Source organism: Melozone crissalis, unplaced genomic scaffold (genome assembly GCF_028551555.1).
Source record: "Melozone crissalis strain CALT ecotype California unplaced genomic scaffold, PUWL_Pcris_2 ptg000026l_1, whole genome shotgun sequence".
NCBI lineage: Eukaryota > Metazoa > Chordata > Aves > Passeriformes > Passerellidae > Melozone > Melozone crissalis.
Window position 1 is genome coordinate 4,104,896 of NW_026535804.1, and position 18,721 is coordinate 4,123,616.

Sequence of the window (18,721 nt, forward strand, 5' to 3'; positions counted from 1 at the left end):
AGAGTGTATCAGCCCCACCCAAAGCTGGGGTGTGTTCAGCAAACCTGTGCTGAGCCAGGAGCAGGTGAGATACAGCCTGCAGCTGCATGGCTGGGCTTTACAGCACAGGCTGATTTCAGGAGCCTAAATCCTCGTCATCCCCCTCAGTGATAACATTTGTAACAGGGTTTTTAGCCTCTAGGCTAGTTCTTGTCTCCCTCCACCCCGCAAATCCCATTGCTGCAGTGTTTGTCCACAGCCATAAAAAACTGAACCAGCTCCCCAGTCCTGTTTTAGCAGGGAATTATGAACAGCAGCAAATCTACTGCTAAATTTACTGTGTTATATTTAATGCTGGCACTCTGAAAAAAGCAAGTTGTGTGATTTTTGCAGTGCCAGCTGGTGACACTGCTGGATGACAACAGCTTGCACCTCTGGAGCCTGAAGCAGCACGGAGGAACATCGGAGCTGCGGGAGGAGCATCGCTTCACCCTCAAAGGGCCACCTGGGTGAGGCACAGCAGGGCTTGCAGCTGGTCTGGGGATAGGCAAGCCAGAAAATTCTGCTGTTGTTTAAGCTAGAGCCTGTCCAGTTCTTACAGCCTGCCACTCCTCTGAATCCACTGAAAGGGCATCCATGGAAACCAACCAAGAGCTGGGTAGGGCATGGGAGAACAGCTTTTGAATGTGCTCAATCAGTGCAAAGGGTGACATATTTTAAAATGTTGTTCATTCACTGCTGTTAATCTCAAGGTTAGGTAAATCTAACCATGCCTTAAATCAAGCTTTGAAATGCTGCTGTGGTTTTAGTTTGACTTGAGCTTGCCAGTTTTAAGTGAGCTATTTTTAGGAACACTTAGAGAGGGTTCTGTAAAAAAAGTGTCTGGTTCTTTCTCCATGCACTTGTCAAAATTTCTTACATAATTTGTCTTAAAGCTAATGTTTTCCTTCTTAAAAAAAAAATCATGCCTCCAAAACAAGTGATACTGATAAATGTCCCTGTTATGTTGTTAACTCTCCCAAATTCAGTAACAAGAGTCTCTTTGCATCCCCAGCTCTCCACCAAGTGCCACCCAGGTAACAGCTGTGCTTCCCCATTCCTCACGGGAGGTGCTGTACCTGGGCACAGAGAGTGGCAACATCTTTGTGGTGGAGCTGCCCTCGTTCCGAGTGCTGGAGGACAGGACCATCACCCCTGAGGCCGTGCTGCAGCGGTGAGTGAGCAAACAAGATGTGGAATCCCATTACCAGACACATCCTTTGTTAAAATGTCACCCCAGATTATGTACTGGGGCCTCGCTGCTGTGCTAAGCATTGTCCTGAGCTGCCTGGCTCTCATGAAAGTAACTTTTGGTCCTGGTGTGTGTTAAGTAACAATTTCTGTGCTGGTCCAGCCTGGTGTTGTCACTGTGGAGATAGAGCATGTTCACTTGGGGTGAATCTGCAAACCTTGTGCCCTAGCCCTTGTGTTTAGTTTTAGGGAAAAAAAAATTGTTTAACTGTAATTGCACATTTATTTTTTTCAACCACTGGCAGAACATCTGGTGCTGCTTTGTTCAAATGGAGTTTTTATCACTCTGCTGAGAACTGTCCTACTTCACTTCTCCTACTGACATTTCCATCTTGCCTTTATTCTGTAAGAGAGTAGGGTGGGTGGTTCAGACTCTCTTTACAGTCCTGGGATGCAGTCCTGGAATTCATTGTAAACCCTGGCCTTTCCTTGAAGAAAGCAGGACTAGGTGCATGTCCATGTGGTAGGCCTGATGTGATGTTTCCCATAAGATATTTCTGCTGCTTGAAAGATTTGTGGGATCAACTGTTTCAACTTTGTTGCTTAATTTCTCATTCTTGCAGTCCTTTGAGGTTGTACTTGGAATCAGCTTCTCTTTTCTCTTCTGCTCCTGCAGGATACCAGAAGATAACTGCAACAGGCGCTCCTGTGAACTGGTGGAAGCCCTTCGGGAGCATCCTAAGAACCCTGACCAGATCCTAATTGGATACAGCAGGGGCTTGATTGTCCTCTGGGACCTGCAGAATAACAAAGCAACACACCATTTCCTGGGCAGCCAGGTATTGATTCAATCCAGAGTCAGTTCAGCAGGGCAGGAAGGGCTCTCACTGGCACTCTGAAGGCAAATCAGGTGCAGGGACAGCCTGACAAAGCTTCTTTTTTGGTAAGAACAGGTTGTTTTGGGGAGATAACAGCTCTCTGGAGAGCAGTCATTTGTATGGCTTTCTTTTCAGCAACTGGAGAACCTCTACTGGCAGAGGGATGGCAGTAAATTCATTAGTTGTCACTACGATGGAAGTTACAGCCAGTGGCCAGTATCCAGTGACAACAGGCAGGCAGAGCCTCTGGAGAACACTGTGCCTTATGGTCAGTAAGTGAGGTTTACCTGTTGTCTATTTGTCCAAACTCAAACTAATTCTGAGCTTGTGTAGGATATTCAAGTCACAATTCTCCCTAGTGTTTAATGGCAGAATGCAGAGGTGCCTCTTGAATGGCTTGTAAGCCTCGACTAAGGGATTTCAGCCCAGATTTTCTCTTGGATTTGAAACTTCTTTGCATTGTTGAAGTCTGTCCTGAACATGGAGAGCAAGTCTTGACAATATTAGTGCCCCTTATGAAGAAGGGTGTTGGTGATTCAGCTCTTTGTTTTAGCTGGTGTCCTGTTCAGCAGGAGTTGCTTGGATCCTGTGTAATTAATAGTGAGCTGAGTGTATTTTTTGTTGACCTGAGCAGTGATTAAATGAAGCTTCTGATTTGCTGGAAACCATCAAATGGGGATGACCTCACCTTTTGAGTGCAGAGAAGCTTCTCAAGCTCTATCACTCTATATTAGTTTCAGCAATGGCTGTGATTTTAGCAATTCTTTCTAGTTAATCAGCTCCTCCAGCAGCACTTCCACTCCCTGGTAGCCATCAGCAGCATGGTTTGGAACTGCCCCTGAGCCTAAGCTGTGTTTTGCTGTGGAGGTGTGTGGTCAGTGTGTCCCAGAAGATTTGTCTGATGTGGTTGGTCTGGGGAGGTGGTGCTGGCTCCTTCTAATTTAGGTGGCTCCCCTTGGGGTGGAGGGTGAGGTGACCTGGCTGAAGCAGAATCAGCAGCTTCTGATGTAAAGATGCACTTCTTGAATTGTAGCAAATAACTCTGTTTTTTCAGGTCCTTTTCCTTGCAAGGCCATCTCCAAGATCTACTGGCAGACAACAAAAAATGGGTGAGTTTGTGGTGTATCCCTTCAGTCCCACCTATTTGAAGGGTGCAGTGTGCAATGCCATACGAACCCTTTAGAGTAACATCATAAGAACTTGTTGTCAAGCTTTCTTTGACATTTCTTTAAATTTTTTCTTGCTCCTTACTTCAGCACAGACCACTTTAACTCTTTCTTTCTCTCAAGGCTTCCTTACATAATATTCCAAGGAGGAATGCCCCGGGCTAGCTACGGGGACCGGCACAGTATCTCTGTTATCCACGGCAGCCAGCAAACAGCCTTTGACTTTACCTCACGGGTGATAGACTTCTTCATAATCTTCAGTTCAGATCCTGCTGCAGGTATGTGATGGAAGGGCATTACTGAGGAATTAGGGTAGCTGTGGACGTGTGTGGCAATCTGCCTGGTATAAATAGCACATGAAATGTGATAAGGAGGTCAGTTGTTTGGGGAGTTTCTGAGACTTCAGCAGAGAATCAAAGAATCATTTCGTTTGGCAAAGACCCTTGAGTCCAGCTGTGAAAGATTGCCATTTAAAAGTGAAATGTAAAATACTGGTGTAAACACAGGGCTGGTTACAAATGCCATACATTCCTCAAAAAAATTAGGCTACTCTGTTAATGAGAAAAAATCTCTTAAGCCTATATCTGTTTAAGCTGGACATTGGACTTAACCAGGTCGTGAAATGAGGATCTGAATATTGTTGTTTGGAAACAGCACTTCAAAGGAGGCTAATAATTAAAACCAGAATTTACTCCCACTGAGACACTGCTTCTTTTAATTAGCACCTGGATTTGTGTCTGGAGCTTTGGGTAACAAATCAGGAAAGGGTGACATAGAGCCAAGGGTCAGTATATGGAGAACTTAGTTTCCTTACTGCTGGTGAACATGAATGTAAACTGAATAGTTCTCATTCCTGGAATTGTGTAGAGCTTGTCAGATTCTTGCTTCTGTTGAAGAGCTTTCTTGCCCTTACTTCTGCAGTAACTGTACATTCTTCCTTTTCATAAAACTGTAAAGGGTTTTCCCCAATAACTCTTAGTTTAATGCTGGTGTAGTTCTTGCCTCTGGTTAACTTGGAGTAACTGAATATAAAATGCTATTTCAAGCTCCAAAAATGTGCAGGATCAGACTAAACTGCAAATTGTTTAGGAGCTTGTAAGTAAATCTTCTGTTACTGGATCTTCTCAGGCTTTCTAGTCTCTGATTTGCCTGCTAGACTGGTTTCCAGCTCAATTTGTCCTGTGTCCTGCCGGGGAGGGTGGTGGCAGCCACAGCTCCACATCCTGGTCTGTCAGTGCAGGTTGGATCCCTCTGGCCTGTTCTGGGAAGCAGAGCACAGATCCAGGGGAGGAATGTCCTGGGAAAAGAGGAAGAAAAAACCAACTTCTGGATTCCATCTTGCCTGTCTTCCTAGATCTTAACAGACCCTCTCAGGTCACTGAAAAGAGAGCAGAGAAATCAAAGTGTAACTGAGCAGAAGTACCTGTGTGTGTCTGTTACTGATTTTCCCTGCACAACACTGCCCTTTCTGAGCATCTTCCAAGTGTGCAGAACCTACAGGTCTAAATCTTCAAGGTCACAGTGCTGATAAACTTGGGGTACTGTTTCATACTTTGAGCTCAATACTTTTTGGTGTTAAGGAAGGAGACTCTTTTGCTTTCTATGAAATTGTCAGAGTGGAGATTCTGGATGATGGAACAAAAGTATTAACAATGAAAGAAATCTGAGTTTTTTAGGTCAGAGTTGGACTACTTAGAGTTCAGGTTCTGGATATTATTAGAAATCCTTTAGGATGAAATAACTGAACAAACAGGCTTTATATTTCTACTTACCAATAATTGAATTATCCAGTTAACACCACTGCTGGTGGGTTCAGACAGGAGCTACTACAGGAAACTGAAACTGTTGCACTCAGATGAGGAAGTTTTTTACAATAAAATGAGGTTTCTGTGGTTGACAAGCTTCCTTGTGGCTGATTACCTAAGCTTAGTGGATCTACATAGCTTGCCTTGTTTGCCCTTAAGCAGTCTTTCCTGCAATGGCAATACCAAGGTATTAATTGTATACCAAAGCCACTTAATTTAATAAGCACAAAGCTCATGTATTGCAGCATGGTTGTAGCTGGTGACTTTTCACTACCCTGAATATGCTGTGGAAACAGTGTTTAAAAAGGCCAGCCCTTCCTGTTTCTTTTTTTTTTTTTAGTTAGGTGGGTGAGTGTGTGGCAATCATGACGAATTTTACTGTGCATGCTGCTTCAGCAACTTAAAATAGATTCTTGCCACAAGAAATGAGCTCAGATGTGTTTTTGCAGAGAAAAAAATTGTTAAAACAGAGCACCTTTTGTTAATGTTGGCAACAGTAAACTGCAGGGCTGTTGCAGTACAGGGATGGTATTATTACTTTTATTGTGAAGTCCTGTGGGCAGCTGCAAATGATGGTACATAGGAAAGCAAAGTAAAACCGAATAGAAAACATCTTTTTCATGATGAAACTGAACTAATTAGTGATGTGTTGTGGCTGGGCCTAGTCAGAGGTGAAACTTGGGGTGCCTCACTAGTGATGCCAAGTACTAATTACTTGAATTTAATTTTGCTGAGTGAACAGTGTTGGTATGTGCCTTCTTGCAAGTGTACACCAGGTTAATCAACCAAGTAAAGGAGGGAAGTAAAAGTTCAGTTTAGGAGGGAAGGTCAGGAAAAGCTGTTGGGTAGTTTGCTAATGGTTCACTGTTTATCAACCCAAATCCAGCTTTGTATTCACTCATATTTCTGGAGCTGTGTTAATTGTCACTGCTATGAACTGGTCTGTGGTTTTGGTTTTCCCCACCAGTTTGCTGCTGTGGCTGACTTGTCAACCTTGTTGCAATAATGTCCTTGTAGACTAAATTTTTCACTCAAGATTGTCCATTGGAACCTGAGTTATAATTCTTGTTTGTGTCAGATGTCACCAGTCAAGTTACATTAACGTATTTCTTTTGTAGTTGTTCCTAATGCACATAAGAATTATTAGATGATGTAGACATCTTTAAAAAGAAAATCTAGAGGATGTATCACAACATATGAGAAGAAGAGAAAATAAAAAGAAAGAGCTGAATTGTAAATACTTGTCAGTTCAAGCAGAGAAGCATTCTGCAGAACCCAAGGCATTAGCATGTTTAAGCAGCTTAGCCTGGATGGACTGTGGTCCTAACACAGCACTAAATGGGTCACTGCTGGGGTGTATGCATGTCTTTCTACCCAGTGCTGTTAATTAGCTGCAGGTAAAGTCTTGGAATTCTGGCTGTTACAGTAGTAAGTATGGACATTGTGTTATTTAGCCATTGTTGTTAACAAATTTTATACTCTGCAATGGAATCTATTAAAAGTCACTGTCACAGTCCCAGGAGTGATGTAATGAAACATGAATTTGCAGTAAATCTGTGGATGTCTTCAGATCCATTCATACTCAATAGGCCAAATTAACACAGCAGCTTTTAAGGTTTTTTCCAAGAAAAATGTTGAAGTGGAGGTGTGTGATTACAGTTTTCAAAGCAGCCTTACAGGAAGCTTGTTTGCACTGACCTTGGCTGGTCAGTTCTGTCAGCCTCAGTGAATGTTGTTTCTGCAGAGTTTGATGACCCCTCTGCCCTGGTGGTGCTGGCAGAAGAAGAGCTCGTGGTCATAGACTTGAAAAGTGCAGGCTGGCCAGCAGTGCACCCTCCATACCTGGCCTCCCTGCACTGCTCAGCCATCACCTGCTCTCACCACGTCTCCAACATCCCACTGAAGCTCTGGGAGAGGATTATCAGCGCTGGGAGCAAGCAGAACATTCACTACTCCAGTATGGTATGGCAGCTGTGTCCCCCATGTCCCCCTGTGTCCCTGTGTGTTCAGGTCAGTGTGAGTGCCCATGGTGTGGGTGGTCTGTGTTGCTGATGATCTGCAGAGGGTTCAGCCCCAGCAGACACTGTCCTGCCTCTTAACAGGGTTGAGAGAGGCCTTTTCCCTAAGCACTACAGTTCCACTGGGGAATTAAAATGTGATATTTTTCAAGCTTTGACAAGCCAGAGGGGAGGTCTGAGTGTTCCCAGCTGTTGGTGGTAACAAAAGTTCTCATGTAAAAGCATGAAGCTTCTCGGGGAAAAGTGTAGAACACCTTCTAAAAGGAACAGTTGGTGTCAGAATGGGGACATCTAATCCCAACAAAAGCTGACAGCATGGACTGTTCCACTGCTACTTGCACTGGAGTTCATGCCCTCCTGCTGACTCTGTGTTCTCTGCACACTGTCACTGCCTAGGCAGTCACACACTTCTCTTACTCTGTTTGTAGCCATGGCCGATTGATGGTGGCACCAACATCGCTCCAGATCCTCCACAGAGGGACTTGCTGCTAACAGGGTGAGTGCTGAGCTGAGAACCATCAGGGAGCCCTTTCCAGTTCCCCTTTTTCAGCTGACTGAGATTTTCCTATGGGGTTAAAGTCTGCTCATCTTTTAGGGTAGACTGCAGCTTTACAGTGCAGCTTCTCTGCTGGCTTTGTAAAGCCAATTTGTTTTGCTGCTTCTGAGCAAACAGGTCATGATGTCCACAGATAACCCAGAAAGTGGCTGATTTTTAGTTTTGATGTGTTATCCATTGCCCCTACTCCCAAAGTGTGTAGGAGTGCAGGCACTAATCCAGCCTGGTTCAAAGGCAGCAGTGTTAAAATGAAGCTTAATCTTTCATGTTTTGAAGCATTTTTCCCTCTACCTTACACTTTAAATCTTAAAATAGAGGTTAGCTTGGACTCCTGTCTGCTTTGATCAGCATGAACAGATCTAGCTAAGAGTTGGAAGTAGCTAGCAAGAGATTGTCTCATTGCATAAAAATCTGCCATTTTCTTTTCAATGCACTTTTGAGAGTTTCAGGGGCTGTTCCTCAGATTGCATTCTTGATGGAGCATGTTAGAAGCTTCTCCCCTTGTGTTGGGAGACTGTTGCAAATTTTCACCTGGAGAACTAAGATTAAAGCTTGATTTAAACAAAAAAAAAATTCCCCTTCCCTTGCTGTAACAGTTTTTTTGCCTGGATGAGTTTTTTCTTCTATGTGCTAAGTTTTTTGCCTTTTCCATATCTTTTTGGCATAATCTTAAATTAGTGTAATGGTATCAGATCACCAAGAACACCTGAATTAAAGAAAATCAACAATCTAAAACAAAAAATACACAAGAAGCCAAAAACCTTTCTCTTTGTGGTTTGTTTTTTTGATTCTGTATTTTCCCCTCTGTTTTACCCTCCATGTGCTGTTCTCCTGTGTGATGTGTGTTGGTGTATCCTCCCCCCCAGGCATGAGGATGGCACAGTGAGGTTTTGGGATGCCTCTGGTGTCTGCTTGCACCTCCTTTATAAGCTGAGCACAGTGAGAGTGTTCCTGACAGATGCTGATCCCAATGACAACATGAACACCCTGGGGGAGGACGAGTGGCCTCCACTCCGCAAGGTGAGAGAGCTGCTGCTGGTGGAAACTTCCTGAAAACCTGGGGAGCTCTGATTCCTGCCCCAGTTAAAGACCAGCCCCTCTCTGTTCTCTTGCCTAGGTTGGTACCTTTGATCCTTACAGCGATGACCCAAGACTTGGGATCCAGAAGATCTACCTGTGTAAATACAGTGGATACTTGGCTGTAGCTGGTACAGCAGGACAGGTATTGGAATATGAACAATCAACATAACCATTGTTTTCAGGGCAGGTTTCAGTGTAATCTGGAGATCTGCTAAAATTCAAAATGCTCATTTCTGTCATGGTAAATTGATCTGTTTTCTGGAAATGATTCATGGAACCCTGCTCTGGTGAGGCCCCACTTTGAGCACTGCATTCAGTACAGGGACGACATGGTGGAGTGAGTCCAGAGAAGGCCACCAAGTTCATTAGAGGTATAGAGCAGCTCTGCTGCAAGGAAAGGCTGAGAGAATTGGGATTGTTCACCCTGGAGAAGGGCAGGTTTGAGGTCACCTAATTTCACCTTGATACCTGAAAGAACCTACAAGAAGCATGGATAGAGACTACTTACAAGGTTCTGGAATGACAGAACAAGGGGGAGTGGCTTCAAACAGAAAGTAGGTTTAGATTAGGTATTAGATAGGAAGAACTTCTTTGCTGTGAGGGTGGTGAGGCACTGTAGCAGGTTGCCTGGAGAAGTTGTGGCTGTCCCATCCCTGAAAGTGTTTAAGGTCAGGTTGGATGGAGCTCTGACCAGAAAAGATGTCCCTGTGCATGGCAGGGGTTAGAACTGGGTGATCTTTAAGGTGCCTTCCAGCCCAAGCCATTCTGGGATTTTCTGTTTTCTCTAGTTGGTTTTAGACATTATCTGCTGTGAGGGATGCTGTAGTTGAGCAGCTGTAGGGAAGGGCTGCAGCTTGGAGATCTGCCTGCACAGCAAAAGCTGCAGCAAAGGTTGTTCTCTTCCTCTCAGGTGCTGGTGATGGAACTGAATGATGAGGATGCAGAACACGTGGTGGACCATGCTGAAGCAGATCTCCTGCAGGACCAAGAGGGCTATCGATGGAAAGGTCACGAGAAGCTCAAAACTCGAGACGGGCCTGTTAGATTTGAAGCTGGTTTTCAGCCATTTGTCCTTGTCCAGTGTCAGCCACCAGCTGTGGTCACCTCTTTGGCCCTGCACTCAGAGTGGAGGCTTGTGGCCTTTGGCACCAGTCATGGCTTTGGGCTTTTTGACCATCAGCAGAAGCGACTGGTCTTCGTCAAGTAAGTGTCATCTTTCCAGGGGGTCTGGTAATCCTTATGTTAATGGTGACCTGGAATTACTAACAAAACAAGGTGTGATAAGTGATTTCTCAAGAACTGTCACTGTAGCAAGAAGCTCTGCTTCTTTTTTCTCCACCCTTGAAGATCTTCCAGAACATATAAGTGTGTTCCAACATTTCTGTGTATCCTGCCGGACTCTTGAGAGCGATTGCCACCCAGTAGAAAGTGACCACGTGGCTACTGTCTCCCTCTTCCAGGTGCACACTGCATCCCAGTGACCAGCTGGCCTTAGAAGGTCCCCTGTCTCGAGTGAAATCCTTGAAGAAGTCCCTGCGTCAGTCGTTCCGGCGGATCAGAAGAAGCCGTGTGTCCAGTAGGAAGAGGAGAGGAGGTGGTGGGAATGCCTCAGAGGTGAGGGCTTCACCTTTTTGGGGTCTGTCTGTTTGCAGCTTGGAACCTGCTAAGACTGCCTAGAGCAGGAGATGCTCTCAGCCCTGTTATCAAATCAATAGCTATTGGTATGAGGGGAAAATGGCAATTTCTGATGCTCTGTTAGATAAAATCAGCCACATTTTTAGAAGAGATCAGAGGACAAGTTCACTGGTGTGCCTTTCTATTGCTGCCACGCTCCCTCTCTCTCCCTGCTGTGTCTATCCCTGACTGACAGTGTCTCCTCACCTGTGAAGGTGCAAGAAGCAAATGCCAAGTTTGACCAGGACGTGTTGCAGGAGATGGAGCTGGCTCCAGTCCAGCGCAAGATCGAAGCGCGCTCGGCAGAAGATTCTTTCACTGGCTTTGTGCGAACCCTGTATTTTGCTGATACCTTCCTGAGAGACAGTGAGTAGGAAAAACATCTCTCTCTTCTTCCAAAGAAGAGTTTTTACTGCTTCTGCCAAGGAGTGTATTAGGATTTGCTGCCAGGAAAACTCGGCACCTCCTGTGTCCTACTTTGTGCTGTGCTGAAAAACTGATATAGAACAAGAGCATATGTTGTCATGTAGAATTGTTATTTAGCCATTCTGGGCTGCTGGCTAATCCAAGGCAAGTGGCCATTCATCTTTGAATCAGGTCTTTATGTATGATTTTCACATGTGCTGTATTGGAATCTGACTTTCTAGTATAAACTTTTCCTTCTCTCATTCCTCTGAAGTTCCCCCCTGTCCCCAGCAAAGCCTTTTAATTTTAGTGAAGGTGATGGCTGGCTGTGCATCAGAGCCCAAACTGATAGCATGCACAAGTTTACTCTGCTCATCTGTGATATACATGTGTGAAAACTGGACACAGCAATTGTGGTGGTTCATGTGGTGGTACTTGTGCCTTTGCTCAGGTGCAGTGCCCTTTCTGAGGGCTGCTGGAGGATGTGTATTGGGAAGAGAATGTTAAAAACTTGCAGTTTGTGCCTGGCAGGTCTCCCCTAATACAAAGATATTTAGGATGCAAACAGAGGGAGGTTTTGTGTAGCCAAGGAAAGCTGTTATGTCCTGGAGGGTGCCTTGCTCATGGACATTTTTGTCACTCCAGGCTCCCGGCACTGCCCGTCCCTGTGGGCTGGCACCAATGGAGGGACAGTCTATGCTTTCTGTTTACGTGTTCCTCCAGCTGAGAGGAGGATGGATGAGCCTGTGAGGGCAGAGCAGGGTAAGTGCCTTGTGAAAGCAGGGTTCTGTTGAGTCTGAGCCATGGCTCACAGGAGTTATGGCCAGAAAAGCAGGGTCACTCAGTTAGTGCTGCTTATCAGTGATTGGAGCCAAGTGTGGCAGTGTCTGAGCTAAGCAATGCTCACTGCAGCAGCTGAACTGGAGCTCCAGGACTGCTTTATGTGCCTCAGCCTCATTTCCTACTCACTTCAGAAATGTAAATTTGTGTCAGCTGTCACTGAATTTTGCCATCAACCCTCGCTGCACGTGTCCTTTGTTCTGGCAGCTGGGCCTGTTGTCTTTATGCAACAATGGTTTCTGTTCGGCACACATCAGTCCAGTCTGAATGCCCTAATGCCCCTCAACTACCAAATCTTTTTAGGCAGCATTTCTATAACCACAGTATGTAGGTCTCCAGTGCTGAGAGGGCGTGAAGGGGTTTCTAACAATGTTTCTGACTAGACTCCTGTTTGTTTTTTCTGTTTGTTTTTCCTCCTTATCTCGCCTGTCTAGCCAAAGAGATTCAGCTGATGCACAGGGCTCCTGTGGTGGGGATACTTGTGTTGGATGGACGCAGCACTCCCCTCCCAGAACCTCTAGAAGTAGCACATGACCTTTCCAAGAGTCCTGATATGCAAGGCAGCCACCAGCTGCTGGTGGTGTCTGAAGAGCAATTTAAGGTGAGTGTCACCTATTGAGGGAGGGAGGTGCCTCTGAATTGTGCATGAAATCTGCTAAAGCACTGGGCACTGCTCAGTGTGGAGAGAGAACTCTTGGGAGTGCTTGTTCTCCTGTGCCTCAAGAACTGCCCTGGGACAGCACTTCTGTTTGGTACAGTCCATAAATCAGGTGTGTGCTGGCAAAATGGTGTTCAGGATAGCACTGCACATGCTGAATATAGAAATTTTATGCCTGTATTACATTATACTCTTTGGACAAGGCTGCTTCTGCTTTTGGGTAAGAGCTTTTCTGTTATACCTACCAGCAATTTTGTAGGTATTTTTGTGAAGTAGCTTAAAAGTTTCTTGTTTTGCACACTAACTCAAACTCTGTTCTCTTTCTGTGTAAATTTGTAGCCAAATAGGGAGGAATTTTGAAAAAATGTAGGAGAAGCGTGGTTATAGCCTGAAGGGTAAAACTGATGTCAGAACAGAAAGACATTTTCACACTGCCTGTGGCTCATTCTTTCTCATGCCATCAGCAGGGGATTGGCTCTGGTTACACCTGTGTGCATTCCCTGTGAATGGAAACATGATCCAGGGAGGGAGCAGCAGATGTCCTGGGGAGCTGCTGCTGCTGCCTTTGTGCAGGAAGAGGTGTCAGTGTCTCATTTCTGTGACAGGTCTTCACGTTGCCCAAGGTCAGCTCCAAACTGAAGCTCAAGCTGACAGCCCTGGAGGGCTGCAGGGTACGGAAGGTGACAGTTGCCAACTTTGGCAGCTGCAAGACTGATGATTACAGTGAGAACGACCTGGCAGTGCTGACCAACCTGGGAGACATCCAGATCATCTCCCTGCCCTTCCTCAAGCTGCAGATCCGCTACCCCTGCATCCGCAAGGAGGATGTCAGCGGCATTGCCTCCTGTGTCTTCACCAAATATGGCCAAGGTGAGGTGGTCTTCTCCCAGATCATCCCTCTTGTTGTGTGCTTGAGACAGTGGGAAACAGCTTAGTGCTTTTTAGCTGGCTGTGTACACATGTGAGGCTGTTTTTGTTAGGTTGGACGTGACATATATATACATGATTAGGGTTTAAATTTTTTTTTTAAATTTTGCATGTCTTCTAACCTATACTTTTAACAAAACATAATCTTAAGTTATTAACTACATCACAATAACTTATTACATTCATTAATGCAAAGCAATGTGTCAATATAATTAGCAAAAGTTTTACAGAAATTTATTAAAGCACATATATACATCTACTCGTGCACATAGTCCAGCTTACAAAAATTTTCATGTATCTTTTCTAATCTGTTTCTATGCTAACAGCCTTGTCTTCTCTTTTGCTATAAATACACTCAAAAATCATAAATTATTATTTGTTCTGTTAACTCAGCTTTCCTTACAAGCCAGCTGTCAAGCCCCTCCATACGAGACTGTTTCAGAAATGTGTTCATTGTGTGTTTCTGGGCAGTACCAGCTGCCAACAGGTACCAACACATGAGTTAGGAGTGAGTTTATTCCATTACTGTTAATGAATACAGGAATGTGTAGTGGTTTTCAGCTTGGTTGTGCCCCTTAGATAACTTCCACCTGGCCACCCTCCTCTTGTCTGGTGTGGGTGAATGGCTCTCTAAGCAGCAGGCTCTGGGAAATGGCTCCACTGTGCCTCCAGCCTGAAAATGGCTTTCACTGCCTGCCTTTTCAAATGCCTGTGTCTCAGCATTCACATTGCAAAACTGGGATCCTGTGGCTGCTGAAGATGGATCACTGCTTTCCAGTTCATTTTTTGCATTTTTCTGTGGTGTTTTTCCTAAGTGTCAGCGCAGGACAACAGAATTATGTCTCAGCATAACCTTAAATTGCACGGTCTCTAGGCTAGCCAGAGGGGAGCTGGGGTAATTTCTTCCTCAGTGATCCCTCCTTGCTTAGACAGAAGAAAAAGCAAACCCTTTCTGCCAGACATAGATCATGCCTAGATCTGTTCTTTTTTAGGATCACCTTTGGTTCTGGAACTGTTTGCTGAGAATTGCCCTTATCAATTCCCAATTCCCTGCAGGTTTCTATCTGATCTCACCATCAGAGTTTGAGAGGTTTTCCCTTTCCACCAAATGGTTGGTGGAGCCCCGGTGCATCGTGGACATGCCAGAAGTGACAACCAACAACCACGTGCACAAGCCTGGCACAGAGAATGCTGCCAGGAAATCCAGGTAATGCCTGTAACACTCTTGCACATGACTGTGTCTGAGCAGGGAAGAAAGAAAACCCCTTTAAAGTTAACATCCACAGAGGGGGTGGCATCAGGAAATGTAACCTTCCCCCTGATGGTTTTCCTGCTTGGAGTACATTTGGTAGGACAAAGCAGGAAGCTTCGGAACATCCCTAAGGTGGAGTCACAAACTTGGAGAAAGCCTTGGCTTGCTTTGCTTGTTCCCAAGTGCTGAGGCTGAGCTGTTGCTCTGTGAAAGGAAATCCAGTGTTCCTCCTCTCCTCTTGGAACACCAGTGAGCAACAGTAGATCTGACCCTCACAGAGATCCTACAGATTTTTATTCCAAGAGTTTAGAAGTGTTCTGTGGTGCCTGCAGACTTCTGCATCACCAGCATGTGGTGAAGCCCCTTCCCACACTCAGCAAACCATTTAGTTGATGTGCACTGGAGCCTCTTGTAACTGCCAAGCACACACAGGAATTCTCTGCACTCCTGTTCTTCAGCATCAGTAATTGTTTTCTGCCTCCTCTCTTTTTTTAGGGGACCAGGAAATAGTCCAAGTGACTGTGAAGAAGATGGTAAGTGAAAAAAATAAGTGTACTGAGGGTAGTGTGGTGTGTGTAAACCTCAAAATGTCTTTCCTATTGCTACAGTTGATATTTTCTACCTAAGATAGGGAAAAATAAGGAAGGATGTGGGGGAAACATTGTGATCTGCCTGGACTGTGTTTTAGTTGATAGCTCTGAAGTAAGTTGTATGTGGAAGATTCTCTTAAAGGGTAGAACAGAGTTTGCTGGAGGAAAGGTCTGAACTTATTTAGATCTTCTGTTATCCAAACTAGTATTGCTGAAAGGAACAGTTCAGTGTGTGAGAGACTTTAAGGATTAGTTGTGAAGCATTCAGTAAAGTCAAAAAAGACTTAACGTGGGGGAAAAATCCAGTTCCATTGTGCATTTCTCCAAAACTGCACTTATTTCAGGAAAAGGGGAAAATATTGTTAGCTAAAACAAGTTTTCTTACTCTTCTTTAGAAAGGAAGTCTGGAAGGCTGATGGAACATGCCTTACTCAATGATGAAAGTGAGTGAGATGAAGTCTTGCTGCTGAGGGGGAAGGTGCCTTTCTGGGTGGGAAAAGAAGAAAGCTGCTGGGAATTTTGTGGATTCCAGTTCCAAGGGCTCTGTAATTACCGTCAGAAATGCTGAGTTTTCTTGAATCCCCGGAAATGAGGGGTTGGACAGATAGCCATGCCCTTGGGCAGGGGCTGTTCTGCAGAGCTGCATTCCCTGCTGAGATAAGAGAAGGATCTTTATTTCCAATAGAACTTGTGTAAGATGACAGCTGGAACAGACAGTTCCTTTGGGGCTCTGGTACACAGGGATTGGCAACATTTCCTCTGGCAACTGACTGCTTCAGTCCTGTGTGCCAGCCTGCCCAGTAAAACCTGGTTGGAGAGGCAGAGATGATCTAAGGGCTGACCTCTGAGTGTGGGAGGCAGGTTCTGGAGGCTGCTCACTGGGGGGGTGGAATGTGCTCAGGCAGCTGCCTGAAAGCAGATTCCCCTGCTTTGGCTCACTGCTTTAACTCTCTGCTTTCCAGAAGTGCTGAAGGAGATCCAGAGTACTCTGGAGGGTGGCAGAGGGTGAGTATCAACCAACTTCTCTCCTTGATGGCTGGGGCTGGCAGGGGAGGGTGACAGCAGGGGGATACCCACTTGATGGCAGGAATCCTTCTGCTGGAATCTGGTCACCTGTGCATCCCACAAGCTACCAAAGGGCAATAATGAGAGGCAGGTTCTCTTTCACATGCTGTCCCTTGATGTTTTTTATGAATAATTCTTTGTCTCTTTCTCTCCGAAAAGCAGGAGAGATCACATTCCCACCTCCCCAAGGAACAGGACTCTGAGTATTCGCATACAGGTTTCTATTTGTGTCAACCCATGCTGATCTAAGGGCAGGCCACACGGGCTAAGTTGGTCAAGGATGGGACTCTGGAGTTTTAATCCTGGCTTGACACTGTCCCTTGGATGTGTTCAGTGTCTCTGCTCCCATTCTGCCTGTACAATAGGGCTGAGCTACCACCACGGCTGCGGGGCTTTATCTCATCTCCCTAGGATGGTCAGGGGCTACCAAGTGCAGGCAAAGGACTGTCTGCAACAGGAGGCTTGGTGGGATTGGTAACTGCTGGTGTGGAAGGATCAGTGACTGCCTGACATGCTCTGCTCTGTGCACTTCCTCTGGACACTGCCTCATCCTGGTCTTCTGTTGGCATCTGGGAGTGGATGGGATGAGACTGCACTGCAATAAGGAATCTCCTCTTGTGTCATTGTAGGAGCTATGCAGAAAAAAATTCGGCAAGAAGTCCACTAGGACACGGACTAAGTAACGGAGGAGGTAGGTGAGGCTAAAGATATTGGAAGCAGCTAAAGGAAGCAGAAAGAATGAAATTTCTTAATAAGCTTCATTTTATTTCACTGCTTTGTGCAGAACTCTGACCTGAATTTTTGGGGTGGGAATCTGCTGGCTGAGTGGTGTGTGAGTGCTGTTCAGCACCTTCCATGCTACACCAGTGGTAAAGGAAGAGCTAAAAATCCTTTGAAGGCTCCTGACTCTTACCTTTATCACAAAGTGAGCTGGTGAGGCAGCCAGAGCTCCCAGCAGCCATCTGAGTGTATCAGCTCATTAGCTCTCATTAGCTTTCACTGCCTGCCTTTTCAAATGGCTTTTGCATTCTTCCCTCTTGCAGCAGATTGACCAGAACTCATGGAGGACCTCGTGGCGTTGGACTGAGTGCCATAACACTACTGACTGGGCAAACCGTCCTGGGGAGCAGCACCGGTGCTGCCAGCAGCCAGGCTGGGGAGCTGCAGCTCAGTGCTCCTGCCTCTGCCTCCCCTCTAGTGCCTCTTGGAGACCTCTCCTGCTGGAGCCTGCCTTGCTTTAGGACAGCAGTGGATGCCAGCTCTGATGCACCACAAGCCTCTGAGTACACCTAACATTCAAATGTTTGCACATTTCTCTTTTCTACTGGGCTGGGTTTTAAATTATAAATGTTTTACTGCCTCGGTGCAGGATTTTAATAAACGCACACTGTTACCTCCAACAATTATTTTTTGTACATTTTTTTAAAATCTTATGGGTATTTCAGTTTTAACAGAAACATTTAGAAATTTAAGAAAAAAAAACATTAAGTAATATATGCTAGATTCCTGTGACTGCTGTATGTGGTATCTGAATGAGTAATTTTGGGGTTTGTTTGTTATGGTACTGTTAACTGGCTTTATGGATTTGGGTAGAATCTATTTTTGTAGCCATTCAAATCGGAGGAAAACTAATTGAATTTGATTTTTGTTTCAACACTACATTGCTTTTTTTTTTGGCAATAAAATTCTGAATTCCCTTTTGTGATCATTGTCTCCTCTCATATCTATTCTGTCCTTCACCAGCTTCTTTTATATTGCCCACAGGTGCTTGGGAGAAGGAGGCGCTGCCCTCTGAGCTGAGGGGAGCAAAGAGCACTCCTGGAGGGAAGCAAGGTGGTGGGTGGGAGGAGCAAAGGGATTGTGTCACCATCCTGCAATCCAGATGGGATGGGGGTGCCAGGAAAGGGCACTGGTTCACATCACAGTCCCTGGAAGGTCATTGCTGGTTTGTCCTGAATAAATGTGCATGATCACACTGGAGGGAGACAGGATTGATCTGGCAGTGCTGCTGTGCTGTCTGCCAGTGGGTTTGGAATTGAAGCTGGTAAAACTCTGCAGAGAGCACTTTGGTCCTCTTTAAATTTTTTTTTTCCTTTATCCTTCACCTAACAGCCCTTTTTTTTCCAGCTAAGAAACAGAACAAAGTATTCTGAAATTACTGTAACTTGCTTGTAGCACTGTGACAGCCAGTGAGGAAGAACTAAATCCTCCTGGAATGGAGCTGAGTTGCTGTCCTTGGCATACTTTGGAAACCTCTCCTTGGAAGCACTTTTGTTTCAGCCTCTCCTTGGGAGCCCTCTTGATCTTCCCAAGCAAGGCTGAGGAATCCTTTCTTACCTACAGCACTAGGACGGCACATTCTGTTCTGCAGGAAAAAATGCTTGTAGAGTTGCTCTGCTGGTGCTTCAGGCACCCTTCCTTCTAAAATTAATACCTCCTTTGAGACCTAATTTATTGCTAATGAGGTTTTAGAGAGCCTTCTCTTTCAGCTTCCATTTCTAAAGTAGTTTTCACTTCCTTATTTCTGTTTGCTTCATTATTTCCTTGTCTCTTGCTGCAGGACTGAAGCTGGCAGGGAGGTGTCCTGCTGTTTCCACC

General features: G+C 45.3%; 1 protein-coding gene across 1 annotated transcript in view; it reads left to right on the plus strand.

The window, feature by feature from the left end:
* Positions 1–17,828, plus strand: part of LLGL2 (LLGL scribble cell polarity complex component 2) — a 33,322-nt gene extending 15,494 nt beyond the window's left edge. Inside the window, exons 5-26 of the mRNA XM_054278644.1 lie at positions 373–488; positions 1,034–1,192; positions 1,886–2,048; positions 2,223–2,355; positions 3,142–3,196; positions 3,377–3,531; positions 6,803–7,020; positions 7,505–7,572; positions 8,499–8,652; positions 8,750–8,854; positions 9,623–9,915; positions 10,173–10,326; positions 10,602–10,752; positions 11,437–11,553; positions 12,066–12,232; positions 12,895–13,159; positions 14,273–14,423; positions 14,964–15,001; positions 15,454–15,501; positions 16,021–16,063; positions 16,753–16,814; positions 17,167–17,828. Coding sequence (XP_054134619.1) covers positions 373–488; positions 1,034–1,192; positions 1,886–2,048; positions 2,223–2,355; positions 3,142–3,196; positions 3,377–3,531; positions 6,803–7,020; positions 7,505–7,572; positions 8,499–8,652; positions 8,750–8,854; positions 9,623–9,915; positions 10,173–10,326; positions 10,602–10,752; positions 11,437–11,553; positions 12,066–12,232; positions 12,895–13,159; positions 14,273–14,423; positions 14,964–15,001; positions 15,454–15,501; positions 16,021–16,063; positions 16,753–16,814; positions 17,167–17,174 — 2,823 coding nt within the window. The 3' untranslated portion in view covers positions 17,175–17,828. The remainder of the gene's footprint in view (positions 1–372; positions 489–1,033; positions 1,193–1,885; positions 2,049–2,222; positions 2,356–3,141; positions 3,197–3,376; positions 3,532–6,802; positions 7,021–7,504; positions 7,573–8,498; positions 8,653–8,749; positions 8,855–9,622; positions 9,916–10,172; positions 10,327–10,601; positions 10,753–11,436; positions 11,554–12,065; positions 12,233–12,894; positions 13,160–14,272; positions 14,424–14,963; positions 15,002–15,453; positions 15,502–16,020; positions 16,064–16,752; positions 16,815–17,166) is intronic.
* Positions 17,829–18,721: the final 893 nt, after the last annotated feature.